The sequence below is a fragment of the Dipteris shenzhenensis genome, chromosome 17 (assembly GCF_047967505.1).
Source record: "Dipteris shenzhenensis isolate YYH24624 ecotype China chromosome 17, Dip_SZ_1.0, whole genome shotgun sequence".
Lineage (NCBI taxonomy): Eukaryota > Viridiplantae > Streptophyta > Polypodiopsida > Gleicheniales > Dipteridaceae > Dipteris > Dipteris shenzhenensis.
In genome coordinates, this window is record NC_141612.1 from 34,127,877 (window position 1) to 34,141,020 (window position 13,144).

The window sequence follows — 13,144 nt, forward strand, 5'->3', positions numbered from 1 at the left end:
AAAAATAACTTTTATAGTCTTTTGAGGCCACCTATATTTTGATATACACATTAACCAAGAGCTATAGTGAAATTTAAATTGTAAAGCAAGTATGTATTTCATATTCACTATCCAACATTGTATTTTTTACTTTCTTCATTGTAACCCTCAGGTTTGATTGAGAAGGTGAAAGCTTATAGCAAGAAGCTATGTATTTAAGTACAACGGGAACAAAATGAGCTTTGGCAATTGAGAAATCAATTGCTTGCAATTTTAAAAAATATAGTTTCAGCAAATATACAATTGTTGCATAAGCCATGCTTCGGCGAGTGTAGAAAGCCTTGAGGCATGTTTTGCTCTCCTTCAAATATAGTCATTCTCTTTCTCATCCTTTTCATCCTAACCCGTCACCTTTCAAAACTCTCATCAAGTCTTGATGTGTTCTCAAAGGAGGGTAATCTCTCAACTCATGCTCAATTTCAAGATCTATGCCTTTGCTATTGAAGGTAATGGTAGTCACATCTCGTATCTCGAGAATGAAGGGATTTGAAATCAGGCTCTACAAGTAAGATGTAATGGAATGTGATTGATTGGTTCCTAATGCCCATGGCAAGCAAGAACCAAAGAAGTTACAAAAATATCGACGGTAATTTCGATCATAATATTAACAAATACAAATTTGAGTAAATGCCTTGATGTGATGATTATATTTCTCCAAAGCATAAATGAAGAAATTAGACTTGTTAAAGTTGAAACCAACTCACATGCAGTGCACTAATGATGCTGTACATGAGGAGAAATGGTGCTAGGGGTGTCACATAATGAAATAAACATATAAACATTATAGGTGTTAAAAAAGCAACGATTCCCATCTAAAATTTGACCATGGGGATGTGCTCCTTTATTTGTATGCAAGTTGAATGATTTCAATCCCACATCTTATGTATGAATGATGCATAAAGAATTTATAAGTACCTTTGTAATATGAAGACAATTTGATGTCAAACTCATGGCCATCATTATCCAAGAAAAAAACCCATAAAAGTTTGCAACTGTGTGCAAACGTTTGTATGGTAAATTCAAAGAAAATAGCAATCAAAATGTAGATATGAGTTTTTCCAATCATCAAGGGATGCCCTCCCACCCCACATTTACACCCAATCTTAATACTCATGTTAATGAAGTAACAACAATGGCCGGTTTCTATGAATTTACGTTAAGAAAACATAACAGATACAATATATTTGAAATGTCAACTAGTGTTAAGGATTTCCAAGGGGGTGCACAACTTGAAATTCACATTTTATTTTTGTTAACTGATTTCTAGGTGCTTAGGACAATTTTCCATTATTTAATTAAACATATCCTAGTTTTAAGGCCTAAGCAATTTTCATCTACAATAATATACAAGCGTATATATGAAGCTTCAGAGATGGTGTCCATTTTGAAAAAGGTATACGATAAAGAAGAAGAAAAAGAGCATGTACAATTGGTTTATATGGCATATATTTAGTGCACACCTCAATATGTTAAGGCATGGTAAGTGAGGTTTGTTGTTCAATGCCTGTGATTCATACTTTTGTAGTTTGAAATTTTACTCGCATTGTTTAATAAGTACATGTACATTATTTTATAAAAACTAAGGACATTTGCATGCATTGAAAGCTGAGTCTTTTCGAGTTAGCATCATGAGAATGACAAATCTAGCGCACACTTTAATACACGACATGCGATTAGAGAAAAGGTTAGGTAGCTCACCCCACATTGCCCACATGCAAGCTCATAGAATGAAGAGTAGGTCATGCATTAAATATTAGGAGCATAAGAATTTTACAAAAACAAATGAAAGGGATAAGTTTCACTTTGTGAATAGGATTGCATGCAATAAAGTTAAAACTAAAAGCAAATCAAGTTAGAAATTGGATGATAGATTAGGGAAAGAGGCAAACTTGGAGAATTGTATACAATCATGGACCATAGGTAATGGCCATAAAGTCACAATCAAAACTTGGTGTCCCCTACTCAATGAAGGGGGATGAAAACACATGATGCATGGAAGGGGTTATGCAATAGTGATACCGAAACAGAATCGCAAGGCTAACAAGTGAAAGAAATGAATGACGTTTGTCATTCATAAGGCCCGCTCACCATGTTTAAAACAAAGGAGGTACTGAATGGAGAGAGAAATGGAATGACAATAAAAGCGAGGGGCCCTAAGGTTTGAATGCTCACTGCAAGCTCGTCTCAAAGCCATCAGTGCACTTAACTCCCACTTGATGGCCACCCAATCAAATCATCACAGTTAATGTGGAAGCATATTAATCCTAAAAATTCCAAATTTCCGAGTTACAAAATGCGAATGATTGCGAAGGCTATCCAGAGGGCAGGCCAATGATTCTAAAAATTCCGAATTTCAGCGATACAAAATGAGAACAATTGCCAGGCTAACAAGAGGGCAGGCCAGCAACAAAAAAGCAACCGGGTAGGAAAAGGGGGGGGGAAAGGGGGGGCGGTTGACAACGCGGCAGGATATTATCCAGCTGGCAATGTGTAATGTGCACTTTTTGTGTTCTTCTTTTTTCTTCTTCTTCTTCTTCTTCTTCTGCTGTTTTTTTTGTTTCCATTTTTCTTCCAATTGCCATTCATCACCTCATCCTTCCATTTTTTCCTGCATTCTGCTCGCTCTATGTTTGCAGCTCCTTCTTCCTCTTCCCTTTTCCTCAGTGCTTCCTTTCTTGCATAATGCACAGCCAAACCCCTGTTGATGACCTTCCTTCTCTCACTCGCTGGAGTTTTGAGGTCCCCTCCCTTCCCTTTATCGTCCCCTTCCTCCCCATCTTTTCTCAGCCTGCTTATGTGATTTGTTTCCTGGCCATGCTTGCAGGACTTTGAATCGATGTACGAAATGAAATTCGGAAGGAAATTGAAAAACGGTTCCGTAGCCACGGATGCTGCGACTTGGAATCTTCACGCAAGTGCCGAGGGCACTGAGAAAGATCCTCCTCGCAGCACGACGACTAAAGCGGATATGGCTGTGTACGAGCGATTGATGACTAAGGTGGATTTGTTTTGGAGGATTGATTTGTAGCTTATAAAGAGCAAGCGTACGTGAAATCGATTTGTAATTTTCAAATTGCTTATGTGAACTGCCGCCGTTTGCAACCTCTCTAGGCTAACGGAGGTGCAACAGAAAATTCTGGGGCAGCGAACGGCTCAACGGACAAAATGTAAGTTTGTCTCAAAGATCGGCATTTCATTTCATTTTCCGCTCAACGGACGAAATGTAAGTTTGTCTCGAAGATCGGTTTGTCATTTCGTTCCTTTTAATATAATCGTATTGGCAATTGAAAACTGTTGGAAACTAGAAGCTTTAGTTTGGTTTTCAGCTGTGGTACTTCAGGAGATGCTGACGAATTGTTGTCTTAATTCCTTACAAGGGAGTGTCTAACGTAGGGGATAGAACTCTTCTTTGGATTAAGCTTGAAAATATGCCTGGTTGAGATGCAGCATGTATAGTTCCAAGCTAGCGTATGGGCTCATTAAGTGAGAAAACTGTTGTACGTTATTTCAGTTTTTGTTTGCTATTCCAAGCTGAGGGTCAGCCTTCTGGTAGCCTATATGCATTTTTGAGCTAAGGTGGGTAGAGTTGGAACTCCTTTGTTCTATCATCTCTCTCTCAAGAATTCAATTCTTTATTAGATAAGGTCTCAAGCGGACGGTGAGTTCTTCATCAGTCCTAGAACGTCTCTAGGCTATGTTTTGGAGGTAGTATGTCCTCTTGACACTTTGATGTTCCAAACATGGGCCATCATGGCATTGTTGAATGATCTGCTGCTTGAGTTCATTTTGACTAAGTACTACTATCTTGCCATTTCTTTTAATCATACCACCACGATCTATGGTATATATTGCACACCATCGGCCCTTTGAGATGCCAGGTCATCTACTATTCTAGGGTTAATCACAATAGTGTGTGAGTATGGTTCGCTTGTATGGAACTGAAACTGGAAGTGAGGAGCTGCATAGTCATGGACCATAGATTGAGGATGCCTTTGACTTGTTCTTGAGAGCTTTTTCTTTGGGAGTTGATGGAGCACTTGCTTCGATGCGTGGTGTTGTGGCCCACATGGGATTGGTGAGAGGAGTTGTTGGGATAAGGGGAAGGGGGCCTCCACTGGTCTTATAAAATCCTACATAGTGTAAAAGGAAAGGAAGTAGCACGTAAAAGGTTGTCAAATTTAGCTATCTATTGTGCTTGTACGGGGTGAGCGAGGGCATTTTATTTTTGTATGGGTCGGAGCAAAATGCAGCTAAGAGGGTAGTGCAATGGGAAAGTTAGCAGCCTAAGATTACAACTGTAACTCCAAATCTGAAAGGTGTCCAGTCTAGAATTAAGTATCTTCAAGCTGTATCTATCTATCAGTAGATATTCTGGACTAAATCAACTGTTCACGTTAACACTGGATGAAGATTTAAGCATTCATGGAAACATGCTTTTATGAGCCTTATTAAGTCCTCTCAGCTTTCGAAGTAACACATTATTGTTGGCCTGTACATGTGCATATGCTAAATGGGAATTGCGTGTCTGCTGGTCAACTCATGAAAAGCTTTGCATTTTGATACTCACATCAGCAGATGCTCATTAGCAATGGTGTCTTTGATCATGATTGTCTGGGTGTAATGTGTTATGCTCAGTTTTCTACAGCTGGTGGAACTGTGCTTTGAGCAGTGTCTTTTTTAGATCCCAAGCGATGTCAAATGATTATTAGTTCGCAGAATCACTTTTCTGCTCTTTTTTAAGTTTGTGCTGTAAAGGTAGCTATTTGGTATCATGTGGTTGGCTCTCTTTAAAATATATGTTTTATTCTGTCATGATGTTTCAGACTGAAAAACCTTATACCAGGTTTTGAATCGGTAGAAATGCGGGCATTAGCAGAAAGTATTAGCCGGTATGTTCACTCTAGGCCATTTTGTTGAGCTCTGCCGCTGTTACTAATTCTCTCTTTCTTATTATATATGAAAATGTTTTGCATCTTCCTTTTAATCAATATAAATGAGGATAAGACTTGTAAAGAGCATGTCCTATTTAAATTTAGTATGATATTTTGATGTTGATGTTGTCTGGCTCATCTCTGCAGAGATATTCTCCAAGGAAGTCCTGACGTGCGGTGGGATGAAATTAAGGGTCTAGAAGATGCAAAGCGACTTCTGAAGGAGGCTGTGGTGATGCCCATCAAGTATCCTCAGTAAGTCTTGGACAGATTTTGAAGTGCATCCGACCTTATGGAATGACTTTAGGAAATAATTAGGAAGTTTGTGAATGTCAGTAATCTGCAACAAACAAGTTTTGGACTTCATGAAGTATCTGTATTTATGTTTATGTATTTATGTGCACGCATGTACAAAAAGCCCGCTTCAATTGTTCTATGTCGTGAGGTCACCCATACACACATGCACACATGCACGCACGCACACGTGCATGCCGCACATGTGCGCAGACGTGCACACACATATATGTTGTACCAGAGAGGGCAAGCATACTTGAGAATATAAGTGTAGCTTTGCTTATTAAGTTAATTTTCTTGTTTACTCTTGGTTTTGTTTCATGCCCCTTCTAAACCCTGTCTTCCCTAGTCTCTTTTTCCTCTCTCCTTTGTTCTTTTGCTCATTCAAATAAAATTTTAATATATAAGATTGAAAATATTTAAATTTTATGAATGTATATATAAGCATACCTCTTGGGGAAGCGCAAGGGGTCATTCCAGGACCAGCTTTGAAGAGTCTCACATACATGCATCTGTTGGGATATAGTAGTCACCCCCCACCTGTGAGCCAACAAATGAGGGGGATGTGGGGAGGATGTGCCGCAGTAGGATTTGGGGTCAGAGAGATGCCACGTGGGCAGAAAAGAAGGCTGCCACGGGGGCAGATATGAGTGAGAATGGGCAGCATGGAATGGCGCTATGTGGGCACATGTGGCTGCATGGAAGGGCTGCCTAGGAGCAGCATAAGGCCGCTGCTGAGGTGCTGGCAGCAGTAGACCCTGCGAACACCTTCTCTGGCACTCACCATTGCGCACAGCTTGATCTCGGGTTTAAGGAGTGATTTGTATAGCAATCTCATTTTCAGGATGGGAATGCAACTGACATGACCATGCTTATGGATTTGAATAAAATCTAAGCATGCTCTGTGATAGCAAACTCTGCAGTGCCTCTGATATGTATATAGTGCTAGGTCTATTTTTTTGTATTCCATGTATAAAAAAGCATCAAAGGAAAAATATCTATCTTAAGTTTAATGAATATAAACAAGAAGCTGTGAATATGAAGGTATTAAGAATCTCATGCCTGAATGGAAAGGTCTCAAATGTTATTTTTCATCAAACAGATATTTCACGGGTTTGTTATCACCATGGAAGGGGATTCTATTGTTTGGGCCTCCAGGAACTGGCAAGGTAAGTGCTTCATTGCTCATGCCATCTTTGTTCCATGTGGAGCTCTACATAGGATATAAGAGCATATACAAAGCTTCATAGATAATTGTAACTCTGTTTAGCTGTATGCAGAATTTGCAGCAGTTTTTATTTAGAAAATTTGAATTTTTTGATTCAGCCAATCCTTATTTGAAGTGTGATTCTGTACTTTCATACATCTCAGCCGTAGATTCAGTTTCATGTTTGGTTGTTCAAAAAGCAGAGCCTACATCGAGCGAGCATGATTGTCATGTCAACTGATTTTGAGGATCCTTTGAACGTGCTTTATCCAAGAGTTTAACCAAGGGAGAATTTGATTATTCGTTTTGGCCTCATGTGGCAATAACTTAAGACGATATCCAAGTTCTATGATCACACCCTTTATTCATAGTGGCAAATAGGTTTTGCAGCCTTTGCTCCATTCTCAGATTGTTGAGGTTGATTTCATTAGTTAGCTCCCTAAATTCTTGGACTATAGGGCCCAAACAACTTTGTATTGATTGATTTTGCATTGATTGCATTCGTTCTTGATGGATGGCTTCCATGAAGCCCTGATTATGGCCTTCAGGCTCTTCACTCCTTCAGCCCGTGTTGCTGCAGTAGATCCCAATCCCAAAATGTAAATGCTTTGAGACCTGAGGGGGTCCTTAATTGCCTCACCTTCCCTCTGGGGTCTGATTCCAATAAGCCCTGCCTTCTGGACTTTCTGGTAGGCATTGGAATGCAGAAAAAAACCAGAGCTAAATGATTTTTACTGTTCTGCACACTGAATTCAACGATTCCCCAAATTTTCGATGTACTGGATTCAATAGAACATAAGCAGAGAATAGAACTGTAGATTTCTAAAGTTACTGGGAATTAGCTGAGATTGTAAGAATCTGACAGTTGTGCTTGTCAGCAAGGGATTGGATCCAAAACGATAGAAACATGGTGTTGAGGGGGGGAGAGAGAGAGAAGGTAGGCTAGGGTGAGAGGAAATGGTACACAAATGAAAACATAATGGAAAGGCTTTCATTCATTCAATGATGTGACAAGTGAAGTACAAGCCTTTATAGAGAGTAGGCACACACTCTAGTACCAAATGTATATGGGATAGCTCCCAAAGTGACACGTGGCACTCACACATAGAACCACTACTAGAACTCCTAGTACAACACACCAAAACACACTCTTTGGCTATGATTTCTCCAACACCCCCCTTTAGAGCAAAGAGTGTGAGACCCAATAAGTAAGGAGCAGACCTATCCCCCCTCCACCGCAATATTGCAAAGAGCAAGTCCGCAATATTGCAAAGAGCAAGTCCAACTATTCAACACCTTCCGTGTGATAGTGACTTCTCAGTTAGCTTGCGATTTGCAAGGGTAGACCATCACTCGTCACCCGCCCTTACTCCGAACTGGGTGGTCATACAATCATACCAACGTAAAAGATAATACAATCATTTTTGGGGGACTACCCAGGGAAGAGTACCCTTATTGACTCCAAATACATTCGTTTTAGAGGGACTACTCAAGGCTGAGAACCTTTATTGACTCAAATGAAACACACACATCATATAGGGCATAGAAAGCCCAAGAATCCCAGTCATAATGTTCCTCAAGAGAGAGGCCGTGAAACTCATCTGTGGCTGCATGTATCTCCTTAGGGGCTCTTTAGGTTTAGCTTGATCTTTAGCAAGAAGATTGGAATTGTGCTTTGTCATTGGTCTTTGCTTGGTCGACTCTCTCATTCATCATGTGGACTTCAAGTCAACTGCTAAGGGGATTTGGGATCGCTTTGAGAGCTTATTTGGTAACAAAATCACCAACTTTAAAGACTTTTTGAGACTCAAGTTCTATGGTTTGAAAATGGAACAAAGTGAAGAGTTGAGTGATCATTTAGCAAGATTTGAAATCTCTTGTTTAATAACTCTCAAGCTTGAAAAGCCCGCCTGATGATGAGGATAAAATGGTTGTCCTTATGAAGAGTATGCAAGGGATACCTCGTATTGAGCAGACCCTCCAAGCTCTAGGGCTTGTCACTATCACATTTGATGATATGGTGGCTCTACTTATTGAAATGCCAGCCTCGGTAGCCTCTAGCTAGGCATACCTTGTGTAGATATGTCACTGTCTGAAAGATGGCATCAATTTGCAGTGGTGTCATAGTGAACTCTGCTGTATGATTTGGTGAGGAACCGATGGCTTACTCCTGATCAAGTAAGACCAACAGCCATGTATGCAACACCTTCTCGAGATGTGATCTACCGGCAGCAGCCAAGTGACAGAGATTCAAGAGCCTACAGGTGACTAGGGGAGCTAGGAAGTGTATCAAAAAGGCATCCCTTCGTCGAGGAGTCCGAGAGAGAGTGTATTTCTTCGTCGAGAGAGAGAGAGAGAGAGAGAGATTAGAGTCTTCGGAAGACCGATGGGCCTATGAGATTGTGAAAGAGAGAGAGAGAGAGAGAGAGAGAGAGAGAGAGAGTTTATTAGAGTCTTTAGAAGATCGATGGGTCTATGAGACTGTGAAAATCCTAGTACAAACTAGCTATGAGGGTGGAGCTACTAAATGAGCATCCACACCAATGCAGAGTGCAAAAAATGCAAAATGATAGTACTAAGTACAACATAGTCATGTCAGTGGTGGGCTATATATCAATCTCCTTCTCCTCCTCCTCCTCCTCTTCATCATCACTAACATCAGGACATCATGGTGGGTGGGGGCAATGGAGACATGAAATCAGCGATAGAGTGCTGTCGGCTGCTCACAAGTGTGGCCCTGTGACATCTCCTGGTTGTAGCTTTGCGCCTAACAAGGACTACAGTAACCTCTATCGGCCGGGCTATGACCCTAAAAAGAGAGGGGATATCCCCAAGGGTAATCTGTGCGTCAACGCTCTGTTTGAGCTGTCGAGTCACTGCCTCTGGGTCATGATCATGTCGAGGCCTCGTATCATGGGGATCCCCTGATTGCCTCATGGATGAAGGCTGCCAGGCATCCCTGGTCTGGATAGGAGACAATACCAAATGTGAACTGCTCTTGGTGCATGGTGGCTCGAGATGTATTGAAGACCATAACCTTGGTTTTACCAAGGTTGACCTTCAATTTTCAAATCATGAGACTCATAAAAAAACTGTAGGGTGTCAAGGTGTCTCTGGAGCCCCTCTACTAAGGAATACAAAATTGCCACTCATATGCATACAATAATATCAAGATCAATGTGCCAGCAAGAGAGGCCATTTAAAAGAGCTGCATATAAGCATAGGAGACAGTTAGATCTCAAGGAAGGGGATTGGGTACTTTTAAAGTTCGAGAAAGCTAGGCTCCGCAAGTTGAAAGACAAACAGAAAGTGTATGCAAAGTTATCTCCCAAGTACTATGGCCCTTTCAGGGTTACAGAAAGAATAAATGAGGTTGCATACAGGTTAGCATTGCCAGAGCATTGGAGGATTCACAATGCATTCCATGTGAGTCTTCTAAAGAAATTTCAGGGGCCAGAGCCTACAAAAGCAATATTAGAGGATCCACCAGAAGTGGATGAGCTGGAGGAGGTTCTTCAACCAGAGCAGATGGTGTACCATACCGTACGCAAAGGCCCTTAGGGCAAAGAATTTTATAGGTACCTTGTAAAATTCAAGAATTATACGGCATTGGATGCCAAGTGGATGGATGAAGACATGTTGTCTGATCATCCACAACTTTTGAATGTTTACAAGGAAGCTTTTCAGTTGAGGTCAACTGAATAGAAGCCGAGGGGATGTTACCACAATGTAAATACTTTTGCAAGACAACTCTTTGCAGGGGGGTGTATTCCTTGGACATGCATTTGCACTTTTGCAGCCCATCTTTGCAGAACATTTTTGAAGCCAGCCTTTTGCATTTTTGTTCAATGTTTGAGCAGCCCTCTGTGGCATTTACACTAGTAGACGTTGTTATTTTTTGAGTTTACATTTGCAGATTTGCAGTCCACTCTTGAGCAGCCAGCTCATTGCATTGTAGCATTGAGGCTTTAACATATGCAGGGCAATTTCTCTTGGGGAATTTTCATTTGCAATGGCAATCCATGAGTCATTTGGAATGCTTGCCATTGAGGATAGACTTGATGGTACCAATGATCCCATGTGGTCGTACTTGGTGCACCACCTGTTAGTATCGAGGAATTTTTGGGGAATTGTATCCGGATTAGAGGCTAGACCTGTCTCCTCAGCAGAGGCATCTGCTGCCACCTAGCCACTGCAGGTGGTGCTATGGCTACCATTGCCACTTCTGGTTCATATACCCCATTCTGTTCGCAGTGCCTGCCACAGTGCTTCCCACACCTGAATAGATTCGTTGGGATGAGAGAGTTGCACAGGCACACGCATTGATTGCTATGAATAGCAAAAGGGAGGTTATACCTCACATTCGGTCTTGCAAGACAGCCAAGGCTGCATGGATATTTTGGCCAACCTCTATCAGATTTGGAATGAGGCTAGGGTTGCCTATTTGTGTAGGCAACTCGATGGTGTTAAGATGAACAAAGGGACGGCATGGATACCTACCTCATACAGATTAAGGATTCTAGAGAGCAGCTCATCGGTGTTCATAAGATTGTCCTAGATTCACAAGTTGTGTCTACGACACTTGGTGGGCTTCGTGAGTCATACCAGGGATTTGCTACGACAATGAGGCTAGTGGCAATGGGTAACCTCAACCACTATTCTTTCAATCAGCTTGTTTTCCTACTTATGTAGGAGGAGCAGAGTCGTCAAAGTCAAAATAGAAACATGATTGCTTCTACTCATTTAGATCAAGCATTTGCCACTGATCACAGGGGCAAACACAAAGGGGGGAAAAATAAGAGCAAGCCCCAACCTTCATCTGGCACCTCATCATCTTCTGTTCCTACTGATGGGGAATAAGAAGCGCTGTATACAATACATGCTCCTACTGCCCATCATCACCCTTATGAGGCAGCAGACTTGGCTCAAGATGAGTGGGCATTTGTTGTGACTGGCCACTACAATCTGGAGATGCATGCTTCAGCTTTATCTATTTCAGATTGTAAGTCAGCCTGGTATTTTGACAGCAGTGCTTCTAAACCTGCAAATCTCTATTTCATTCATTGAGTGATGCTCCACACAGGGGCATTTTCACTCATGCAAACAATGCAGCTTATCCCGTAAAGGGATTGGTTAGGTGCAAGTCTAATCAGCGTTAGATGATACAGTGATACTTGTGGAAGTTTCGTATGTTCGAGGTATCAAGAATAATCTGATTTTCTATTTCAGCCATCTCCACACGGCTTCAGAGTTCCTTTTGACGGTCATCCTTGTGCCGTGTATGATAGCCGCCGGCACAATAATTGTATTGTACTCATTGGGACACTTGTCAACGGGCTGTATCACCTTGATATTTATTGAAAAACAGGCTGCTATGGAGGCTAATGCCATTGCTGAATCTGTGATTTTGATACTCACTTATGCCATGAGAGTTTGGGGCATCTAAACTAAACAGTTTGGTGAAGATGCATTCAAAGGACGTGGTGGTAGATCTCCCACTCATGCATGCAATTACAAAACATTTATGTGAGGGCTGCTTATTGGGGGCAAAACATCGGTTCCCATTTCCAAAAGATGGGACCCTTTGGTGCATCAGGAAGCTGCACCTCATAAAGTGATGTATGTGGGCAGCTACATGTTGAGATATCGAGCTCCACTCGTGATATGCCAGGGTGACCGTTGTGCATTTATGTCACCGACTTGTTAGCTGCAGATGCGGTTGGTACACCGTCCCCGAATAATAGCTGGATGACAACTATCCTTATCTACTCTAGTTCGTGGCTCAGTTAGTATGCCACCTTAGTTAGTTGAGTTTGGTTTGAGACCCATATATAGGGTTCTTCTATTTCTTTGTACTAGAGTTCTTTTTGGCTTTCACAACTAAGAAGAGGAAAACTGTTTTCAGCCTCCACCTTTGTGTGTATTTTCCCATTGTGTATGTGAGAAAGCCGCAAGTGAGACTCCTTCCCTCTCTCCCACTATCTTCACATGGTATCAGAGCCTGGTTCGTGGTAAGGAGCTCAATAAAGCAAACCAAGTTTGCGGTGTCCTGGTAAGAGGACCAGTGTTGCTTTCCTTTTTCGAGTTTGGGAGCAAATCTCTGCAGGAAGCACAGCCGGAAGTGCAAGAGTGCTCTGTCTCAGATTGAGACACCCTTCGCGGTGTGGCGAGATGGCAGTATATGCTGCGGGTAAGGGCAGTATATGCGCTGAGATACTGGGAGTTGCAGAATCATCCTTGTTGCCTGTTGATGCAAAATCGTCACTAGGAAGTGACTGTGTGGTCAAATACCACGTTCGTCAGTTTTGCAGATTTGGCCGTGTGAGGCAGAAGCTGTGTTTTTTTCAGTGTCAGAATTTTTTGCAGTGTTCTGTAATGGCGTCTGATTCTCTTTCACAGATTGTCACTGAAAAGCTTGACAAGAACAACTTCCAAGCATGGAAGTTTAGAATGACAAATTTCCTTATGGGAAAAGGCTATTGGGAGTTCATTACAGGAAATGAAGAGGAACCAGTTCTTCCTAATGTTCCCAATCAATAGGAAACGCAGGCATTTAAAGGATGGCATGAGAGAGCCAGAAAAGTTATGTACTGGCTTTCTATCAGTATTTCGGATTCTATGATTGTGCATATTCAGGATGCAAGTACGTCAAAGGAGGCATGGGATACTTTGG

The 13,144-nt window shown here is 41.6% G+C and overlaps 1 protein-coding gene across 1 annotated transcript in view; it reads left to right on the top strand.

Moving 5' to 3' along the window:
- The first annotated feature begins 2,486 nt into the window (after nt 1-2,486).
- Nucleotides 2,487-13,144, top strand: part of CCP1 (P-loop containing nucleoside triphosphate hydrolases superfamily protein) — a 50,496-nt gene continuing 39,838 nt past the window's right edge. Inside the window, exons 1-6 of the mRNA XM_087388392.1 lie at nt 2,487-2,778; nt 2,864-3,037; nt 3,151-3,206; nt 4,863-4,928; nt 5,118-5,225; nt 6,367-6,433. Of these exons, the coding sequence (XP_087244518.1) occupies nt 2,533-2,778; nt 2,864-3,037; nt 3,151-3,206; nt 4,863-4,928; nt 5,118-5,225; nt 6,367-6,433 (717 nt within the window). The 5' untranslated portion in view covers nt 2,487-2,532. The remainder of the gene's footprint in view (nt 2,779-2,863; nt 3,038-3,150; nt 3,207-4,862; nt 4,929-5,117; nt 5,226-6,366; nt 6,434-13,144) is intronic.